The 22,246-nt window shown below is 48.3% G+C and overlaps 2 protein-coding genes across 4 annotated transcripts in view; one reads left to right on the top strand and one right to left on the bottom strand.

Annotated features, from left to right (window-relative positions):
• SMYD4 (SET and MYND domain containing 4) overlaps positions 1-18,459 on the bottom strand; it is a 39,259-nt gene extending 20,800 nt beyond the window's left edge. Inside the window, exons 1-3 of the mRNA XM_041001331.1 lie at positions 18,331-18,459; positions 17,442-17,587; positions 2,957-3,101 (exon numbers count right to left, since the gene is read on the bottom strand). Coding sequence (XP_040857265.1) covers positions 2,957-3,101; positions 17,442-17,575 — 279 coding nt within the window. The 5' untranslated portion in view covers positions 17,576-17,587; positions 18,331-18,459. The remainder of the gene's footprint in view (positions 1-2,956; positions 3,102-17,441; positions 17,588-18,330) is intronic.
• A 247-nt stretch (positions 18,460-18,706) lies between these two features.
• The window catches only part of RPA1 (replication protein A1), a 42,394-nt gene continuing 38,854 nt past the window's right edge, over positions 18,707-22,246 (top strand). The window contains exon 1 of one of the 3 annotated variants that reach the window (XM_041000280.1): positions 18,707-18,823. In XM_041000280.1, the coding sequence (XP_040856214.1) occupies positions 18,791-18,823 (33 nt within the window). In that variant the 5' untranslated portion in view covers positions 18,707-18,790. The remainder of the gene's footprint in view (positions 18,824-22,246) is intronic. The other 2 variants (XM_041000278.1, XM_041000277.1) reach the window with 2 other exon arrangements.

Raw genomic sequence — 22,246 nt, 5'->3', positions numbered from 1 at the left:
CAACATCTCCTGTGATCACATTTATGATGTGCACGCATAAAGTTGAAGAGATTAGCCATTTATCACTGGATCATTACATTTAATGGATTTTAATCCTTCAGCAATCACTAAAGCTTATACTATTTAGCTAAATACTTGGTTGTAACACTATAAAGCAGGGATTTTATCAGTTGCAAAAGCTGCTGTCGCTAGATCTGTGAGGTTTTGAAAAATTAACTCCAAAAATTTGAGCACAGGCCTGTTTAAGATACTCTTCAGGTTTCCATTCACCCTTGTAATAGTCAAGATCACATTCTTGACTTGAAGACCATATCCATTTCTTGAAGGCCCTGGGACGAAGTCTCTTAAACAGATATTATTCTACTTTCTAATGGCAGTTGGAGAGTCAGAGTCAAAGGCTGTTTTATTTTTCCTTTGGGAAGATATCTTTTTAAAAAGAAAATATTATTTGCTTGCTTGTTTGAAAGGCAGAGGCTCAGAGACAGACCTTCCATTTTCTAGTTCATGCCCCAAATGCCCTCAGCAGCCAGAGCTGAGCCAAGACAAAGCCAGGGGCTTGGAGCTCCATCCAGGTCTCCTGTCTGCGTGGCAGGGGTCCAAGGACGTGGGCCATGACCTGCTGCCCCAGAGTGTGTGTTAGCAGAAAGCGGAGCTGGAGCGCTCCCAGGCACTCTGAGTGGAATGTGTGTATCGCAAGTGGTAAGTGAGGCTGCTATGCCAAGCATCTGCTCCAACATGTTCTTTAAAGCCATGATTCCTGTCCAAGACCTAGCTCAGAGATTATTAGCACAATTTAAAAATATTTATGGATTGTCTTTCATGGGGCAGGTGCTGTGGTGTAACGGGCAAAGCCACTGCCACGATGCCGGCATCCCATATGCTGCCAGTTTAAGTCTTGGCTGTTTCACCTTCAGTTCAGCTCCCTGCTGCTACACCTGGGAAAGCAGTGGAAGACGGTCCAAGTGCTTGGAAGCCTACACCCATATGGGAGACCTGGAAGAAGCTCTTGGCTCCTGGCCTTAGCCTGGCCCTGCCCCAGCGATTGTGTCCATTTGGGGAATAAACCAGGGATGGAAGATCTCTGTCTCTCTAACTTTGTCTCCACTGACAATCTTCAAACTCTAGTTTGCCCAAGCAATGGTCAACAAGCTCATTTTCCTTTCTGATTTGATCCGAGACTCACTGAAAGCTATTACTGTAAAATCCAGCTGTTGTGTAGATCAGGAACACCAAGCTCACAGCTTCATCAGTGAGTTAGACGAGGAGGCACATCCTGCCAGTAGAGCTGCAGGCAGCAGCAAGGCAGTGGATAAGGGGTAAGAAAAGCATTGTACAGGGTCCTTTTTAAAAATTTCTATTGCAAAGTCAGAAGTATATATATATATATATATATATATATATATATATATATATATATATATATATATATACAGAGAGAGCAAGAGAGAGAGAGAGAAAGGAGAGAGAGAAAGATCTTTTGTCCGATGAGTCACTCCCCAAGTGACTGCAACAGTCAGAGCTGTGCTGATCTGAAGCCAGGAGCCAGGAGCTCTTCCGGGTCTTCCACACGAGTGCAGGATCTCAAGGCTTTGGCCCATCCTCGACTGCTTTCCCAGGCCACAAGTAGGGAGCTGGATAGGAAGCGGGGCTGCCGGGATTAAAACCAGTGCCCATATGGGATCCTGGCGTGTTCAAGGTGAGGACTTTTGCCACTAGGCTACCGTGCCGGGCCCCTGTACAAGGTTATGAAAGAACAGAACAGAATAGGGAGAGTTCACATCAAGCACCCTGTTTCAAAACCCAACTGGGGCTGCTGCTGCTGTGGCACAGGGAACTAAGCTGTTTTCTGAAATGCTGGCATTGTATATGACACTAGTTTGAATCCTGGCTGCTCCATTTCTGATTCAGCAACCTGTTACTGTGCCTGGGAAGACAGCAAGTGATGGCCCAAGTACTTGGGCCACTGCCACCCAAGTGAGACCTGAATGGGGTATCAGGCTCTGGCTGCAGCCATTTTAGGAATGAGCCAGCAGATGGGAGCTCTCTCTCTCTCTCTTTCCATCTCTCCCTCTTTGTAAGTTTGTCTTTCAAATAAACAAAATACAAGTGTTGCTGAAGACATCCCAGATTTGTTGGAGGCACTGTAGAATCCCCAAGCCGGGTCCGTCTTATTGACAGGTAGAAAGCCAGTCACTGAAATTGTGGTGGTGAAAGGCAGGTATTTACTGCAAAATGCAGAGCAAGGAGCTGGGTAGTTATTGCTTAATTCCTGGGCTCCCTGAGGATTTGGGGATGAAGGCGCTCAGAGATTGAAATTGGGACTGAGAGGTGAATGATCAGTTGGGGTGTAAATTCCTTGAGTCCTCTGACTAGAACCTTATAAGGTCAGCTGGACCACTCCCTCTAAGTCTGTGAATTCCTTTTGATAAAGAACAGACAGGGACATCATGTGCTAAGAGACAGAGAGGAGGCTGGGTTCTGCTTTCCTGTTGCGGGGTCATGTGGCATGGCAGAGAAGCTGCTGCCTACGATGCTGGCGTCCTATGACGGGTGCTGGCTCCTGTCCCAGCTGCTCCACTTCAGCCCCCTGTGAAGGCTCCTGAGAAAAGCAGCAGAAGATACCCAAGTGTATGAGTCCACACTGCACACATGGGAGACTCAAAAAACCTCCTGGCTCCTGGCTTCAACCTGGCCCAGTCCTGGCTGTGGTAGCCATCTGGGGAGAGAACTTGTAGATGGAAGAACTCTCTGTAACTCTTTCAAATAAATAATATTTTTTAAGAGAAAAAAAATCAGTAAAATAAAAAAAAATTAAAAGGAATACAAACAAGAGAGAAACGCTGCTGTTTTTCTTTTTCAAACCCAATGCACACACTAGAGACAGAGACGACGCCAGCTCTGGAATTAGCTTCTACAGAGCTGTTTCTATTCAATGGCTGGGCTGGGAGCCTCTTACCTTAGAGTACAGCACTGCAGCTCCGGCAAAATCTTTCTCTTCAAATTTTCTGTTTCCTTCTTTTCTATAGAAAAGGGGAGCTTTGGGATCCTTTCCCACTAAGTAGCCTTCAGAAAGGCTTTTTAAAAACAGTTCATCCTCAGGTCTTCGTGGAGAGAGAAGGGAAAAAAAAAAAGCAGAAATTTGTTATCACAAAGAAAGCTTCTCACCAACACTGCACTGGAAATAAAAATGTGGGCCTGCAGAGAGCCCTGGGGCCCGGGCTGTACCTGGGGTACAATGCGGGGTTCCAGAGACTAGCACTTGGAACTGGCATTTAGAGCCCAGCTGCTAATGTTTAAATTCTGTTTCCTATATTCACCAGCCTATAAACCAGGCCTTAGATCGTACACCCTACAGGAACTGGGAAGACGGAGGGGATCGGGCGCAGCAGCTTCGTCAGCGGGACATCGGCATCCCATATCAGAGTGCCTGGTCTCCATCCTGGGTCTTTTTGATCTCCCACCTCCTTTGTTTTAAGATTTATTTATTTAAATGTCAGAGTTAGAGAAAGAGATATCTTCCACCCAGTGTTCATCCCACAAATGGACAAAATGGCTAGACTGAAGCCAGGAGCCAAGCTTCATCTGAATCTCCCACGAGTTCAGGCGTCCAAGAATCTGGGCCATTCTGTGAGGCGTTTCCCAGGCCATTAGCATGGAGCTGGGTCAGAGTGGAGCAGCTGAGACTTGAACTGGTGCCCACACGGGATGCTGGCACTGTAGGCAGTAGCTTAACTCACAGCATCACGGTGCCAGCTCCCGGGTCTACTTCTGGTTCCAGTTTCTGGCTGACATGTGTGCTGGGAGGCAGCACGTGATGGTTCAAGCATATAGCTTCTTGCCTCGTGTGTGGGAGATTTGGATGAGCTCTGATTCTTGCCTTCAGCCTAGTTGTTGCATGCATTTTGGGGGCGAACCAGAAAATGAAAGATCTCTATCTCTTCTCTGATTTTCAAATGGACTAAAAATAAAAATTTTAAAAATATCTTCTATAGTGGAACTTGGTATAGTACTTCTATGTATAGATATATTGAGATATTAATAAAAATTATTTACTTTAAATAATTTAAAAATAATTTACATTAGGAAAACTGAGTTAAGATCAAATAACTTTATTAATATTAAAATATAACAAATGGGAACAAATCATAAATGACATAATAATAAAAGTTAGGGAGCCCAGTGTGGTAGCCTAGCGGCTGAAGTCCTTGCCTTGCATGCACTGGGATCTCATATGGGCGCCAGTTCGTATCCTGGCTGCTCCACTTCCCATCCACCTCTCTGCCTGTGGCCTGGGAAAGCAGTCGAGGATGGCCCAAAGCCTTGGGACCCTGCACCCACCTGGGAGACCCAGAAGATGCTCCTGGCTTAGATTGGCTCAGCTCTGGCCATTGCATTTGGAAAGTGAATCAGAGCACAGAAGATCTTTCCTTCTGTCTCTCCTTCTCTCTGTAAATCTGACTTTCCAATAAAAATAAATATTAAAAAAAAATATTAGGAAAGGGCCCAGCGTGATGGCACAGTGGTTAAAGTCCTCGCCTTACACGCCCAGGATCCCATATGGGCGCCGGTTCTAATCCCAGCGGCCCTGCTTCCCTTCCAGCTCCCTGCCTGTGGCCTGGGAAAGCAGTCGAGGACGGCCCAAGGCTTCGGGACCCTGCACCCGTGTGGGGGATCTGGAGGAAATTCCTGGCTCCTGGCTTCGGATCAGTATAGCATCGGCCGTTGCGCTCACTTGGGGAGTGAATCATCGGACGGAAGATCTTCCTCTCTGTCTCTCCTCTCTGTATATCTGCCTTTCCAATAAAAATAAATAAACCTTTTTTTTTTTAAGGCTTCTTGGGTAAAATAATGCTACTGTGTGATCTACAAGTCAGTGAAGGATTTGACAAGAGAAAAAAGCTATTTGGAAGACGTGAAAATAAAAACAAAATTATCAAAAGTTATTTTAATCTTAAACAAATTTTTGAGAGAAAATAAGGGTGCCCACCTACTGATTCATCCCCAAATGCCCACAATAGCTGGAGATGGGGGTGGCGTCCCTAGGCCAGGAGCCATGAACTCAGCCCAGATCTTCTCAACATCCCAGCTGATGTTTCACCTGCTAGGCCAGCTGTCTATCCCATATTGATTTTTAAGTGTACAGTTCAGTGGCGTTAAATCCATTCATCATATTGTAGAAGCATCGCATTACCTGTTTCTGGAACCCAAATGAAACTCTTCATTTTTCCCATTGCCCACTCCTGTCTGTGTGAGTCCCTATTCCAGGCATGGCAGGAGTGTAATTACACAAGTGCAATGGTCCCTTTGCACATGGCTTTGCACTTGGCACAAACTGCTGAAGACACGTGCATGCTTGTAGCATGTATAAGAATTGCACTCCTTTTTGTGATAGATAATTTCTATGTCAACGACATGTACATATCACAGTTTCATCCACTGATGGATTTGGGTTGCCTTTATTTCCAAATACTGAAAATAATGCGGTTATGAATACTGGTGTGTAGATATCCACTCAAGTCCAGTTTTCAGTTCTTTTGGGAGCAAACCCAGAAATGAAACTGCTATACCATCTGGTATCCCTAGAGTTAATTTTTGAGTACTTGCTATACCAGTTTTCATAATGGCTATGTCATTTTACATTCCTACCAACAATGCACAAGGGTTCCAACTCATCCACAGCCTGACACTCATCTTTTTTTTTTTAAAGATTTAAAAATTTTTATTTGAAAGGCAGATTTACAGAGAGGAGAGACAGAGAGCTTCTATCTGCAGGTTCATTCCCCAGATGGCTGCAATGGCTAGAGCTGAGTCCACCCAAGGCTAGCAGCTGGGAACCTGCTCCAGGGCTTCCACGTGGGTGCAGGGCCCACGCACTCAGGCCACCCTCAGCTGCCTTTCCAGGCTACAAGTAGGGAGCTACAATGGAAGTGGAGCAGCTGGGACACAAATCAGCACCCATGCGATGCTGGGGAACAGCCTACTACATCAGAGTGGGGCCCCCTCTTTTTTTGTTTGTTTGTTTTCTACAAGTAAATTTTTGGAAGACACAAGGTTAGGAAAATGTTTTGCCTTCTGGTTTTGTTTTGCAGTTTCCTCATAATGTATTTGTCAAGACTGTTACTACATAGTAAAATCCGTATACAGTCACTCTGGGTATCTGTGGGGGACTGGTTCCTGAATCCTTGGAGATACCAAACCCTATGACAGCCAAGCCTCTTACAGAAAGCGTCTTGCATGTCTATGTGGGTCTCCAATTAGAGTGGGGAGGGTTAAGGTATGGAGAAAGGTGGCTGGGATAAATGATTCAATTTTTTTTCTCCTGTGTCCATAGGAGGGAAGAGGAAGGGGTCAGTCATTGCTGTCAAACTACATCAGCACCTGAGGATGGGGAGGGTCATTTGATGACCTTAGAGACCCTGATCCGAGGAAGAGTGTTCTGGGGGTGTTACGTGACGCTGACCAGTTCGCCTTAGTGCAGGAACAGGCAATAAACATGCAAAGCTTGACCTGTCCCTTGTATGCATCTGAGCATGTTGTCCACTGCACAGGCATAGGCATGTGTGGACTGAGTTTGGGGACAGGTCAAATTGGACCAGGCTCCAGCACCTGCTGGTGTTCTTGAGAACCAGGTCAGGGAATGGAGAAGAGCAGGCTGGGCTAGGTCGCAGTACCTGTTGGCAAGTGCTAGTACTGGGTGCGAGTTACATCAGACAGAAGCACAGTGCCCCGGCAGGCACAAGATCCGGGGCTAGCAGCAGGCCTGGTAGAGTGCTGTAATTTTGCTCAGCCAGGACTACCTCTAGCTTTGGCTCTAGCACTCTCTAGTGGGAACTTCAGCCTAGCAGGGCAGTTCCCAAGGTTCTCCTACCATGCCCATTTGCAGTCCTGGATCTTGTGTGTGCTGGCAGATGCTTCACCCAGCCTACCACTGCCCAGTTGTAGTCTCAGCTCTCACTGGCAGGTGTTGTAGCCTAGCCCAGCCAGTACCAGCGGTGCTGCAGCCTTACCTGGCCTGACCTGCCCTGAGTCCTAGCTATTGTACTCCCCAAGGGAAGGTGTAGCCTAGAAGGAGAGTTCACCAAGTTCCTCTGCCAGGCCCACTCCTAGCTCCAGACCTCACACGTGCTAGCAGGTGCTACAGCCCTGCTTGTCATGGTCTGTCTTCCGTCCCCTGCTGATAGGGATTACAGCCTGGCCCAGCCTGGCTCGCTCCCAGCCCTGGATTCCACAAGTATCAGGTGAGTTCCATGGTCCAGCATGGCTCAGCTTATCACCACCCCAATCTCTCCACACAAACTTGTGGATGCTGCAGTCCCACAAAGGCAAGCCCACAAGTCCCCTACAGAATCTGTCCCCAGATTCAGTTCTCTTGCATTCTGGCGGGTGCTGCTGCCCTGCCTGACAAGGCCTATGCCCTGCCCCGACATGGGTGGGTACAGTGGCCCAGCCCAGGCCAGCCAGGCTGGCCCCCTAGCCTCAGCTTCTGTATGTACCGGTGGTCAATGCTATTTAGCCCAGCTCAGGTCTCCTATGTAAATGGGTGCCTTGGCCTGACCCAAAAAATGCCCTCTGGTTTCCCCTCTTTAAACCAATGTGTCTCAACTCCCCCAACTACCTGAAAGTGCAGTGGTCCAGTCTGTGGCAGACCCCAGAAGTCATTCCTCCCCAATCAAGCAGGCCCTCAGCCACTCCCATTCCAATACTTCCCTAGACCCTGTTCCCAGGGCGATCTGCAGCCTCCCCGCCTGGCATACCCTGCCCTTCCCACATATCATTTAAAAAAGACAACTATGTTGACACATTGGCATAGTTAACACAGATTTGGCATTAACCAGGCCCAGGATGCCTGCTAGCTATTGGCTGGTTCTCTCCCAGCAGTGTAACACTTGCGGTACAAGGCAACCCAGGTAATAATTTTATAAACAGCTCTATGAGTTGATTTTTCTTAAAATCATCATTTTCTGTTTGAAAGGGAGAAGGAGGGAAGGAGAAGGGAAGAGTTGCCATCTGCTGGCTTGCTATCCTGATGCTCACAATGGCTGGGGGATGGATGCCAGGAACCAGGCGCCCAATCTAGATCTCCCGCACGGGTGACATCACTGCCTCAGAGCCAGGAGCTGAACACAGGTGCTCTGGCTTGGGATGTGGGTCTTAGCCGTGATCACTACTCGCTCTGGGTTAACCTGCTTTTAAAATGTGGCTGAAACGGTCAGACACACACAGTGAAAACAAAGATGCAGGTGATTGTGGATACCAGGGAAAACAAGTCCTATGTAAGAAAGGTAATATTATTCACAGCAACCTGCTAGGTCCATGTGAGCTATATTTACACAGACATAAGAATGTATGCACTGAATGTTGGTTTAACCTATCTAATATTCTATCGGTTGTACCATGTTATAAATTATAAAACAGTGATAGGAGAGAGACGGTTTCACAAATAGTATGTATTTATATTTATATATAGTATATATGTACATACACATATTTATATATGTGATCTTAGGGGCAAGACAGCCACATTTACTTCCAAAACTGAAATCTCAAGAAAATAGCTGCAGCAGCATACCTCTTAGAAACACGAGATGACACACAGTGGAAACAGGAAACTGCTGGAATCATGTGGAATAAGCTGTCTACACAGAACAGGGATCAGCAACAGTCAGGAGTGGGACACAGGGCTGCTGCCTTTCTGATGCCCTTTGAAGCACTACCTAATTCCTTAAACTTTTTGCATACATATTATTCTGGTGCAAAATCAAATTAAGGAAGCTATTTCCACAGAATAAAGTACTGTGTCCGCATGCTCTCACAGGATTTCTCCACCTGTCTTTCAGAACTACATAGCCTGTCTGTTTTTGTCTTTCTCTTTGAAATAAATAAATATTTTAAAAACAAAACAAAACCATAGAACAAGCAAGAACAAACTGTACAGGAAATGTGTAAAACCTATAAAGTTTTACTTAAGAACACAGAAGCAACTCTAAATAAATGGCAAGACACACCCTTTACTTACATGAAAAAAAAAATTAGCATTGTAAACATGCCAGATCTCTCCAAAGAAACCTATAAACCCAACACAATCACAGCAACAACAAAAAGCGTTCTTTTATGTCAGTGCCCCCAGCTCTCCTGTGTCGGGTGATTTCTTCTGCGGGACGAGAGACCCCCGATACTTTTACAAAAACAACATTCTTTTATTTTGGACAAGACAACTCTGAAGTCTACACCGGGGGAATATACACAAGACAGCAAAAACAATCTTCACAAAGGACAATGAGAGGGGACAGGCATGTGGCCTAGTGGGGAAGGTGGAAGTTGGGATCCCTGGATCCTGGCTTCCTGCTAACGTCTGCCCTAGCAGGCAGTAGGTGATACCTCCGGTGCTTGGTCCCTGCCACCCACATGGGAGACCTGGCTGGAGTTCCTGGCTCGCAGCTTTAGCCTGGCCCAGTCTCAGCTGTCACAGGAATTTTAGAAGTGAACAAGCAGATGAAAGTGCCCATCTTTTTTTCAAACAAATTCATAAATAAGAAAATATCTGCTTATTTATTTGAAAAACAAATCAACAGAGGAAATAGGGAGTGAGGGGATAGGGGAGGGATTTGGCTCATTTTCCAAACAGCCTCAGTGGCTGGGGCTGGGCTATCATCTGCTGCCTTTCTAGCTGCATTAGCAGGAAGCTAGATCAGAAGCAGTGCAGCCAACACTCCAACCAGCACTCCAATATGAGATGGCCACATGGCAAGCAGCAGCCTTAAATAAAACACAACAGTGACCCTTATACAGTTTAAAAAAAAATGGAACAACGTGGGGCTGGTGCTGTGGCACAGTAAGTTAAGCCACGACCCATGAAGCCAGTACCCTGTACGGGTTCACCCTGGCATGGTTCATGTCCCAGCTGCTCTACTTCCAATCCTGCTCCCTGCTAAAGGAGTGGGAAAGAAGCAGAAGACGGTACCTGGGGGCCTCACTGCAATGGCTCAGTGGCTAAATCCTCATCTTGCAAGCACCAGGATCCCATATGGGTGCCAGTTCGTGTCCCAGCTTCTCCACTTCCCATCCAGCTCCCTGCTTGTGGCCTGGGAAATCAGTAGAGGATGGTCCAAAGCCTTGGGACTCTGCACCCATGTGGGAGACCTGGAGGAGGCTCCTGGTTCCTGGCTTTGGATCAGCTCAGCTCTGTTACTGCTACTTGGAGAGTGAACCAGCAGATGGAAGACCTTTCTTTCTGTCCTTCTCTCTGTAAATCTGCCTTTCCAATAGAATAAATCAATCTAAAAAGAGAAAAAGATCATAATTGAGCCCCTGCTGCCCAATGGAAGACCTGAAAGAAACTCCTGGCTTTGGCCCGTCTCAGTCCTGGCTGTGGCTACATGGGAAGTGAATTAATGGGTGGAAGATCTCTCTCTTTCTGTCTCCCCTCGTTTCTCTGTAACTTTCAAATAAAAAGACATCTCTTTGTGAATAACTATGTGAGGGCTATGCCTAGAAGACTGCAATTCCACATTTCTACCACTCCCCCCTGCTTTGGGGTGCTTCTGTCCTCCACTTCTGGTCAATCTCTGTGGGGAAACACTCCTTGGGGTCGAGGCAGGGTTGCCGTGTTTCTCAAAGGTGCCTCCATGCCTTTGGTGGAAGGCGCATGCTTGCTATCAGATAAACCTGAGTAGACCTGAGCCCATTTCTAACCAGTGAAATTCTCTAGACACTTTGTCCCTGGGGTGATGGAACGGCCAGGGTGTGCCCGCGGCTGCACATGGTCACAGTGCCCACTAGATGGAGATGGCTGACAGATGAAGCAATGCAAAATCAGGTGACATCCCCCAGCCCCAGGAGACGAGCGGCCTGAAAATAGATCTGCTTTCAGACATTCCAGTTTCAGAGCTATAAATTCCATAATCTGAGCTGGGTTCCTGTTACTTGAAACTGGAAGAGTTCTAAAATGATGCTATGAAGTCACAGTAATTAAAACTTCTTAGTTTGGGCCCAGATGCAGCATCTATAAACAAATTTATGAATAAGTGGAGATTTAATTTTTAAGAAGCAAGGCATTTTTAAGCCCTGGGGAAAGGATAGGACATTCAGTAAATGTTTTGGGAAAAAAAACTATATGGTAAAAAAAAAGTCAGAATACATCATCTACAAAATGAATTAATGATTTGTATCATACCATCACATGGCACGTCTTAAATATGTATGTGTATCTATATAAAGATTTATTTATTTTTATTGCAAAGTCAGATATACAGAGAGGAGAAGAAACAGAGAAGAAGCTCTTCTGTCCACTGACTGATCCCCAAGTGGCCATAATGGCCAGAGCTGAGCTCAATCCAAAGCTAGGAGCCAGAACCTTCTTCTGGATCTCCTACACAGGTGCAGGGACCCAAGGCCTTGGGCCGTCCTTGACTGCTTTCCCAGGCCATAGGCAGGGAACTAGATGGGAAGCAGGGCTGCCGGGATAAGAACCAACGCCCATATGGGACTCTAGCGCATCCAAGGTGGGGACTTTAGCCACTAGGCCACTGCGCCTGAACCTATTTTTTTTTTTTTTAATTAATGTATTTGAATGGCAGAGTTACAGAGAGGAGAAGAGAAATCTTCCAACTGCTGGTTTACTTCCTAAATGGCTGCAGGGGCTGGGACCCAACCCAGGAACCTGAAACTCCATTCTGGTCTCCCACATGGGTACAGGGGCCAAGTCGTTGGGCTATATCATCTGCTACTTTCCCAGATGTATCAGCAGGGAGCTGGATCAGAAGCAGAGCACCAGGACTCCAACAGGCATCTACAAGGGATGCCACTGTCACAGGTGGGGGCCAGATCTGCCGCATCACAACGCTAGCACCTAAATAATTATACTTCTAAAGCTAGAAAAAAAAAATGCTGGTAGATTAGAGAGTTAAAAGTAAAATAGAAATCTACAAAAAAAAAAAAACCTGTAGAAGGAAATAAAGAGTAGCTTCATCATGTTGAGGTAGAGCAGACTACCCCAAGGGAGACAGAAGCTATAAGAGAATGTGACAGTGGCCGGTGCTGTAATGCGACAGTGCCGGCAGCTCATGTTGGAGTGCTGGCTCCAGTCCTGGCTGCTGTGCTTCCGATCCAGCTGCCTGGCAACGCACCTGTGCAGGCAGCAGACGCTGGCCCGAGCGCCTGGGTGCCTGCCACCCCTGTGGGAGGCCTGGATGGACTTACTGGCTGCTGGCTTCAGACTGGCCAAACCCCAGTCACTGCAGCCATATAGGAAGTAAAGCAGAGGATGGAAGACTGCTTTCTGCGTTGTTCCCTCTGTTCCTCTGCCTTTCAAATAAGAGGAAAACGGCAGATGCATAAAAGTACACACACACGGCTTACAGAGTCATATTTTGGGATCTGGGAGGATTGGTTCTGTGATCCTCCATGGATACCCCACATCCACAGATGCTCAAGTCTCTTACACAAAATGGTGAGCCATTTGCATAACCCATGCACATTCTCCCATATACTCTTAAGTCATCTCTGGATTACTTATAATACCGAGTACATTGTAAATGCTATGTAAATACCTAGATGTGCTGCATTGCTTAAGAAATAACGACAAGACAAAAGCCTGTATGTGTTTTGTTCAGATGTGGACACCACAAGCCTGACTAGATAGTACACCTGCCAGCCACGAGGCTCAACAAATGCCCCAGACGCTGGAGGTCTGTGGGACAGCAGTCACCTACAGCAGGGCATGCCCACAATGCCAGCTCATTTGCATGGATCCAGCACAGTGCTCGCTCGGCATGTGGCAAATTCAGTTCTCTTTCAACTTTCTCCAACTCTTTTTTAAAAAAGAGATTTATGGGCCACGGACAGCCCAAAGCCTTGGGACCCTGCACCTGTGTGGGAGACCTGGAAGAAGCTCTGGACTCCTGGTTGTTATATCAGTCCAACTTTGGCCACAGTGGCCTTGCAGGGAGTGAACCAGTGGATGCAAGACCTTTTCTTTGTCTCTCCTTCTCTGTAAATTTGCTTTTGCAACAAAAATACATCTTTAAAACAGAGAAAAGGGGCCCGGTGGCATGGCCTAGTGGCTAAAGTCCTCACCTTGAATGCGCCGGGATCCCATATGGGCACTGGTTCTAATCCTGGCAGTCCCACTTCCCATCCAGCTCCCTGCTTGTGGCCTGGGAAAGCAGTTGAGGACGGCCCATAGCTTTAGGACCCTGAACCCCTATGGGAGACCCGGAAGAAGCTCCTGGATCCTGGCTTCGGACTGGCATAGCATCGACCATTGAGCTCACTTGGGGAGTGAATCATCGGATGGAAGATCTTCCTTTCGGTCTCTCCTCTTCTCTGTATATCTGACTTTCCAATAAATAAATAAATATTTAAAACAGAGAAAAGAAGATAAAAGAAACACTGAGAATGGGAAAAAGAGCCTAGGTGGAACCAAGGGGAAATCCAACAGGGAACAGGAAGGCAAAATCCTTTCCTTAGGCTTTCATTCTCACTACACCAAACATCAAGTGATTCTTGTCGATTAAACTCTACAATGCCCCAAGTTCTCGTTAGCAGGTCCTCATCATGTCTGAAAATTCCGTGAAGGTAATCCAAAGACCCTGAAGAGCTTCAGGCATTATTTTTCAAATTCCAGGTCATGACTCAATGGGTCATGAAATTAATTTGCTGAGCCCTGATTAGCATTTTTAAAATGAGATGAGTAGAAGGGGAAATTTCAAAGTGTACCACACGCAAAAGGCATCTACACTACCGTGCCTGATGAGCTTATGCCCTGAACTGCTCCAAAGGTCATGTGTGAGGACACTTCAAGAGGTTGGTGGAAAAACAGAATTAAAAGATATTCATTTTTGTGCTAAAAGATTTGAAATTCATACATAGTTTTTCATGATATGCATTTTCCATCATTTTTTAAAATTAATTTTTAGAAAAAGTTTGCTTATTTCTCTGATAGGCCCAGTGCCGAGAAAAGGAAAGACAGGGAAAACGACCTTCCTGTAGCTATCACTAAAGGGTCTAGCTGGGTCAGACTGAACCAAGAACTCCACCCTGGCCTTCCACAGGGCTGGCAGGGACCCAAGAACTCAGGGTCCTCTCACTGCCTTCCCAGGCAAATTCATAGGAAGCTGAATCTGAAGTGGAATAGCTGGGACTCACACTAGCACTATGATATGGAATGGCAGTGTTGCAAGCAGCATTTTAACTCTTTGTGCCACAATGCCAGGGTCCCCCACCACCCACCCTAACTCAACTCCTTTTTAAAGACTGGCCCATAGGCATGGATTTCAAAAATTGTTTTACAACAAAATAAACTTACGTTTGAATTCCATATCCCATGAATCTTCTGAAGTATCCTGGTACAACTGTCAAGTCTCTCTTTTTTTTTAAAGATTTATTTGTTTTTATTGCAAAGTCAGATACACAGAGGAGATAGAGAAGATCTTCCATCCACTGGTTCACTCCCCAAGTGGTTGCAATGGGTAAAACTGCACTGATCCAAAAGGAGGATCCAAAGCCAAAGCTTCTTCCAGGTCTTCCACGTGGACAAAGGGTCCCAAGGCGTTGGGCCGTCCTTGACTGCTTTCCCAGGGCACAAGCAGGGAGCTAGACCAGTCGGGACACAAACCATATGGGATCCTGGTGCATGCAAGGCAAGGTAGCCACCAGGCCACCATGTCGGGGTCTCCAGACCTCTCACAATCGAGTCATTTAGCTGTCTCCCCTAGAGTGTGTTCGAGTCAGACATGAGCCACTGCCTTTGGTCTCTGACAGTGCCATCTGCCGCCTCCCAGGTAAGGGGCCCAGTAAGGCTTACCTCCACAGAGCCCAACCCCTTCTCACTAGTCCCACCACTTCCACCCTGCTTCACACGACCACCAGCTCGGCTCCCTCCAGCCTAAGAGGCCTCTCAGGTGCCACCCCAGCTCCTTCGCAGGTCTGTCCTCACTGTCCACAGCCACAACAATTCTGTGGGAGGATCAGAAAACGTCCCTGTGCAAGGCCAGCAACTAAATGCTCAGGTTTTGCAAGCCAAGAGGCAGACCCAAAGCTTTCACCCACGTCTGTAACAAAAGCCAAATTCCTCAACACCTCATATCCACACAATTAACAATGTAATAGAGTACAACTTTCTGTAATTCAGGTTTACGAATGAGAAAACTGGAATTTTCATTTTGCCTAACATTCGGTATTCAAAACCAGTAATGCATATTGTCAAATCAACTGTAAACACTTTCTCTATAAAAGCCATTTTTAGGGGCCAGTGTTATGGCTGCTACCTGTGATGCCAGCATCAAATTTTGGCTGCTCCACTTCTATTCCAGCTCCCTGTAAATGTGCCTGAGAAAGCAAAAGATAACCCAACTGCTTGCACCCCTGCGCCTATGTAGGAGACCCAGAAGAGGCTCCTGGCTTTGGCCTACCCTAGTCCCGGCCACTGTGGACAGCTGGGGAGTGAACCAGCAGATAGAAGCTCTCTCTTATTGTCTCTCAGTCTCTCTCTCTGTAAGTCTGCCTTTCAAATACATAAAGTAAAACCTTAAAGGATTTTTTTTTATTTTTTAAAGCTGTAGGCCATACAAAAGCAGGCAGCAGAATGGACTTGCTCTGTGGGCTATATAGTTTGCTGTTCTGTCTATAATATAATCACATCACATCACTCTTCTCTCAAAGCACTGGGAATGAGTATTCTTGTGCAACAAGGAACCACAACCACAGCCCCTTAGACTTAACACCTGTAGGGGAGACTTGGCCAAATGTTGACTCAAGCAATGCTGGGGCCCTTGCCCCTGGAGCACCTGGCCGAGGAGCCACTCCCAGACTCAGACAGGTTGCTGGAAGAAGCCAGCTCCCTGGGATGGGAGGCCTGAGGTCCCCGTTCCCCCAATGGCAGGATTTGTGCCACCCTCTCTCTTCCAGCCCCAAAATGCCCCTTTACCTCCCTGGTGGAATTTCCTGCTATTCTCCCAGTTCGTTTACACTGGGCTTCTTGTTGTGGCTGGGCCCTGCCAGATCCCTGGCCCTTGAGTTCTGTGTGACCAGTCCTCTTCCATCTACTGGTTAACTCCCTCCCTTCTTCAATACATGGCGCAGCATGAGCTGCACTCCTGCTCCCAGCACTATTCCCCTCCTGGTTCCACTTTTTTCTTCTACTTATTCCCCTTAGCATGTTACTTGGCTTATGTTCCGCACCTGTCATTTATCCCTCACTGCTACACTGGAGTGCAAAGGGAAGGCTCCTTTCTGTTCACTGCTGCATTCTAAGCACCTGGCACAATGGCTGCCACAATACTGATCTCAATGTTGATCACCAAAATTCACTGAATGAACAATTTTGGGAAACTCTTATTTCAGTTTTCTACATACGTGTGTATATATTGAGACATAAAATACATTTTTTGGTTTGTTTTTGAAGATTTATTTATTTAAAAGGTAGAGTTACAGACAGAGGGAGAGACATAGAAAGATCACTTCCTAAAGGACTGCAACAGCTGTGCCAAGCTGCAGCCAGGAGCCAGGAGCTTTATCTGTGTGTCCCACCTTGTCGGCAGGGACCCAAGCACTTGAACCATCCTCCTTTGCTTTCCCAGACCCACTGGGAGGGAGCCGAATTGGAAGTGCAGCACCTTGGACTTAGGTGCTGCCCACATGAGATACTGAAGCTGCAAGTGGCAACTTTACCTTTTATGCCACAAGGCTGGCTCCTAAAATAAATTTCTTACTGTGAAACAAAATCAAGAGAGTGTAAAATTTACTGGAGGGAGACTGGCCTGGTGTGATGGTTCAATGGCTAAATCTTCACCTTGCAAGTGCCAGGATCCCATATGGGTGCTGGGTTCGTGTCCCAGCTGCTCCCCTTCCCTTCCAGCTCCCCGCTTGTGGCCTAGAAAAGTAGTAGAGGATGCGCCAAAGCCTTGGAACTCTTCACCCACATGGGAGACCCAGAAGAAGCTCCTGGCTCACTCCTGGCTTTGGATCAGATAAGGTCAGTTCCAGCCATTGTGGCTACTTGGGGAGTGAACCAGGGAACGGAAGATCTGTCTCTCCTTCTCTCTGTAAATCTGATCTAATTTTCCAGTAGAAATAAATTCTTTAAAATGAAAAAAACTGCTGGAGGGGACAGTATTGTGACACAGTTGTCTGTGCAATGTCAGCCAGCATCCCATGTGGCTTACTTCTTGGCTGTTCTGCTTCCAATCCACTTTTCTGCTAACGAACCTGGGAAGGTAGCAAAAGATAACCAAGTGCTTTGGTCTCTGTCACCCACATGGGAGACGAGGATAGAGTTCCTGGCTTCCGGCTTTAGCCAGGCCCAGTCCTGGCTGATGTAGCCATTTGTGGAGTGAATAGCAAATGGAATGTCTCTGTCTCTTTCTCTGGAACTTTAAAAAAATGACAAAAGAGAACATTTTTTCAGTTCAGAATTCTGCTGGTTGCAGCTTCCATGCACTTACTGAAGATGTGAGTAGCACAGGAGAAAGATGTCACTCAGGGTTTCTGCTGTGGAGATGGTCCCCTGGACGGGCGCCGGCAGCAGGGACCACTTCTGAAGGAGGTGCAGCTTCCACGGCTCCACCGGCAGCTCCATCCTGCTTCAGTGCTAGGAAATGCAGGAGAAAACAGGAACCCAGGTGTGGACACACAGCTAGGAAACCAAAGTGCCATCTACCCCACTGCAAAGCAGTGAACTCCCCGGGCCCTCAACTCTCCCACTCCAATTCACTCACCACCCTCTCAGCCAAGGGGAGTTCACTTTATCCCGGGCACCACACCAAGCCAGTTTTACAAAAGTGAACCTGGGTTACTGCAAGAGGTTCCCGGCTATCCAGGTCAGAGACCCAACACACACAGGTCCTCTGTTTTCCCTGTCTCCCAGGCCCAGTCCCCAGCTCATTCCTGCAGTCCAAGCCCCTGTGTGGCAATCTTTCCAGAACTATCAGAGTGGTCTCCCAGCCTTTGGTCCTCCTCCCCGCCTTACATCTGTGAATGCAGCTACTGCCAGCCCAAATCTGCCAACATGCAGTCCTTGGCTTTCTTTCTAATTCTCCAGTCCTGCTTCTTCCCCTTGTATCTCCTCATTGCTATTCCGGAGTGCCAGGCTATTTCACCTGTCGAGCGCCGTGGCAAGGTTCACTCATATTTCTACCCTTATCTGGAGCCCACCTGGCAAATTCGTATACATCTTTCCTGTCAGTTCAAATGGCACCTGCCCCGGGAAGCTTTCTCCGAATTTCTTCCCTGTTCACCACATGTACCCGGGGGCTGGGCTATTCACAGCTGCAACTCTCTCGGGACCCACTGCGCTCTCCTCAGATTTGAGGGAACCAAGTGTTCATTAATTACCTTCAGAGGCTCCCTCAGGCCCAAGGTCAGGGCTGCAGGAATCAAGTCGCCGCTCTGCGCCTGTTTAGCACGTTATCAGGCGGCGGCTCTACTTCTGAGTCGTCAGGCCGACCGCGCGCCTAGTGCGGCAGCCGCTGCCCAGCTCCACGGAACGCTCAGCCGTTCCCGCGAGACAGCCGGCGCGCCCGAGAAACGCCGCGCTCCGCCCCTAGGCCCCGCCGTCCCGCCACTAGGTCTCGAGCCCGGCTTCGGGCGCGTCACGTGCAGCCGCCCGCCGCGCCTCAGCCAATGCGAGGTCGGCTCGGGCTCCTGAGCCCGCCCCCGAGGCCGCGCGCACGTCGGGGGCGGGAGTGGCGCGCGCTGCGCTCCGGGCCAATTGCCGAGCAGCCCGCTGGACCCCGGGAGTGAAGGCCGGGCTGCTGCGAGTCTCGAGCGCGGGAGTTGGCGCGGCGGAGCCACCATGGTGGGCCACCTGAGTGAGGGGGCCATCGCGGTGAGGAGGCGCTGGGGACGGGTGTGGGGCGCGGGCCCGTGCGGCGCGGGGAGGGAGCCACGGCGCGGGGGTCCCTTTCCCGGTGCCCATCCGCACCCCTTCCTTCTCCCCCCCCCCCGGCGAAGGAGTCCTTCCGTCTTCTTTAAAGACGTTTTCTATTGAGACAACAAACGCATCCTTTCTTCCTGCTCCCCTCCTCCAGCCCCAGCCAAACTTCCCGGGAGTTGATTGGTTGCAGTGAGGCCAAGTCGTCTCCTCCCGCCGGCCAGCCCCCCGGGTCCCGGTTCGGAAGAGAAGCTGCGCAGGGAGGAGACCTCCCGGTGGTCAGCGTCCCTGCTGGCGGCCTGGGGCCTGGCGATCTCTGCTTTCTCTTCTCCTTCTCCCTTAGGCCTAGGTAGCTCGGTTTTTGTGAAGTTTCGTGGTGCGAAACTCCCCTGCCCCTTCCCTCTGTCCCTTTGCCCCCCGTGCGGACTCCAGCTGACCGTTATTCTCTGAATTCTTTGCGCGAAGCCACCTGTGCGTCAACAAACTAATCTCAGTTGGGACATGCTCAGAGCATGCCCAGAGCCCTAACCACCCTCTTCCTCTCAGCACACCCGCCTCCCGTCACTCACTGTCTTCTCTGGCTTAAAAAAAAAAAAGTACATCCGTCACCCTGCCAAGGCTGGGCCTCCTCTGTTAAGTTGTGCCAGCCAGAGACGGAGACGTCATTCCTGCCTTATCCGTGCTGCTGGTGCCCGCTGCATCACCCAGTGCGGCATGTTTTCATCTCTGGGTAGAGCTTTTGAGGATTTACTTGAAAGGCACAGTTGCAGAAGGAAAAGGAGAGAGCTTTTATCTGCTCCTTCACTCCCCTGATGATTGTTAACAGCCAGGACCCTGGAATTCTATCTGGGTCTCCCATGCGGGTGGCAGGTGCCCAAGCCATTGGGCCATTTTTCGCTGCTTTCCCAGGCGCATTAGCAGGGAGCTGAAGTGGAAGAGGAGCAGCTGGGACTGGAACAGGTGCTCTTATGGGATATTAGCCAGGCAGTAGTGGGCGCTGTGCTACAGCAGCCACCCCCTCCCTTCCACCCACCCTTGGATCTTTTAAATCTGTTAGATTTACTGACCCTCGAGAAAGAAAACACCAGCCTAGTGCAAACAAGCCTTTATCAAACAGAGAAGCCTGTTCCTAGGCCTTTCCTCATGCGGCAGAGGAGCAGGTAGACCAGACAGAGCTGAGCGAGCAGACAGGGCAGGCTGGAAGACTAGCAGGGGTTTTATACCCCTTCTGACGTGGGTGCTGGTACAGGCTCTGCTTGAGCCCTAATAAGGTGAGAAATGTTGACCCAAGTCCATTATCTGTCTGTCCATGACCTTGGCTGCCTTCGGGATGTGCCAGATCTCTGGCTAAGGTCACTGTGGTGTCCACCTACTTCCTGTAACCCCAGTAACCATCATTCTGGCCTCTTGGTAATAGGAAAAGGGGTGATGAAGTCAATATGGCTACTTCCCGCTGGAGAGGGCAGTTGTCCGGAGGTGGCTCTGTGAGTGCGGGAGTGTGGATGTGCAGTAACATCTGATTGAAAGTAACCTGTGAGGCTTCGCGAATTTTTTTTTTTTGGATGAACCTTAGGAAGCAAGGGGCAGTAGTTAGTAAGAGACCTATAATTATCAGTGGAATGAGTATTGGAATGAGTGGTGATTCCCAAACACCAAGACCAGAGTTGTTATCTGAGTCTTGTAGATTCCTGAAATACTAGTTTCCACTATGCCCAAATTGTTGACGTAGTAGTAACATTTTTCTTGTAGGAATATATCAGTTCCCCCTTTACTTGCAGTTCAAAGATCCAGTGCTTGATGCTTTTGTAAGGCTGTTTCTGCCGGTGATGTGAGCTGGCGTATATAAGGGTCTGTGTAGTTATCAGGAGGTAGAGTAGGATTGGAGGCAGGGGAGACATCTTGCTGTTTAAAGGTTGGAGCAGGTCCCGGCGCGATAGCATAGTGGTTAGGGTCCTCGCCTTGAATACACCAGGATCCTATGTGGGCACCATTTCTAATCCCAGCTGCTCCACTTGCCACCCAGTTCCCTGCTTGTGGCCTGGGAAAGCAGTTGAGGACGGCCCAAAGCCTTAGGACCCTGCCACCTGTGTGGGAGACCCGGAAGAAGCTCCTGGCTTTGGATTGGCTCAGCTCTGTAGTGACCATTTGGAAAGACAACCAGTAAATGGAATATCTTTTTGTAAATCTACCTTTCCAATAAAAGTAAATAAATCTTTAAAAAATCACAAAAATCAAACAAAAACAAGGGCTCATGCATGGAACTACTGTGGTAAACAGGATAAGTTGCATTTGAATGTTAGCTAATAGAGTTGCAGAAACGAGGAGGAAAGGAAGTACTATTTCTGAGCGTGTCCCTATATGACATGCTTCGTAGTAGAGGAGACTTAAGTACCCCTGTGAGGTGGGTTTTTATTATTACCCCTTTTACAGATGAAGAAATTAAAGTGCAGAGGAGTTAACAGCGTGCGTGTGTGTGAGAGAGTGAGTGGAGATTTGGATATATGTGCTCTTAATTAGGCCTTGTATTTTTAGTAGTGACATTAATTTGGAAAATTGAAGACGTTTGTATCTTTAGTGTACGTATGCCCTGTGCCCTAGAAAAAAGTAGTGTTGCAGTCTGTGTTTATGATGACAAATTTTCAGTGAAAAGTAATAAAGTAATACACGTGTGTGGTTTTATTTAGGTTTTCGTTGTTTTATGTCACTGGCAGGAATGGGAGAGGGGAGAGGCTTCGGTTGCTGGTTAGCTCCTCAGCTGTTTGCGTTGTCCTGGCCTGGATCCATCCAGAGCCAGGAGCTTGGTCCGGGTCTTGCGTGTGGCTGGCAGCCCCCCAGTCACTTCAGCCATCCCTGTTGTCTCCCACCATCTGCATTATTAGGCTGCTGGTGTCGGGAACCTGAGGCAGCCATGAGACCCAGATGCTTTGATATGGAGCACGAGGCACCTTCATTGGTACTCCCAGTACTGGCTCCATGAGTGGTTTTATTATTAGGATTGATTGATTTGTTTGACATGCAGGGAGGAGGAAGGAGAGGCAGGTTTGCCATTTGCTGGTTCACTTGCCACCTGGCTGTGATGGGTGGGACTGGTTCAGGCTGATGCCAGGAATTCCATCTGGGTCTCACCCACGGGTGGCAGGGACCCAGCTCCTTGGGCCCTCTTGTACTGCCTTCCTGGAAGCATTAACAGAGTTGGATTGGAAGTGGGTTGTTCGGGAGGTGAGTGGTGGCTTAACCTGTGTGGTTTTAAAATGAAGTGGAATGGCCGGCACCGTGGCTCAGCAGGTGGTGCCAGCGTCCCATGTGGTGCTGGTTTGTGTCCCAGCTGTTCCACTTGCTGTCTTGCTCCCTGTGTATGGCCTGGGAAAGCAGTAGAGG

This window comes from Ochotona curzoniae, unplaced genomic scaffold (genome assembly GCF_017591425.1).
Source record: "Ochotona curzoniae isolate NIBS_2020 unplaced genomic scaffold, NIBS_Ocur_1.0 scaffold_2453, whole genome shotgun sequence".
Classification (NCBI taxonomy): Eukaryota; Metazoa; Chordata; class Mammalia; order Lagomorpha; family Ochotonidae; genus Ochotona; species Ochotona curzoniae.
The sequence above is the reverse complement of the archived record's forward strand: the minus strand, read 5'-3'. Positions and strand labels throughout refer to the sequence as shown.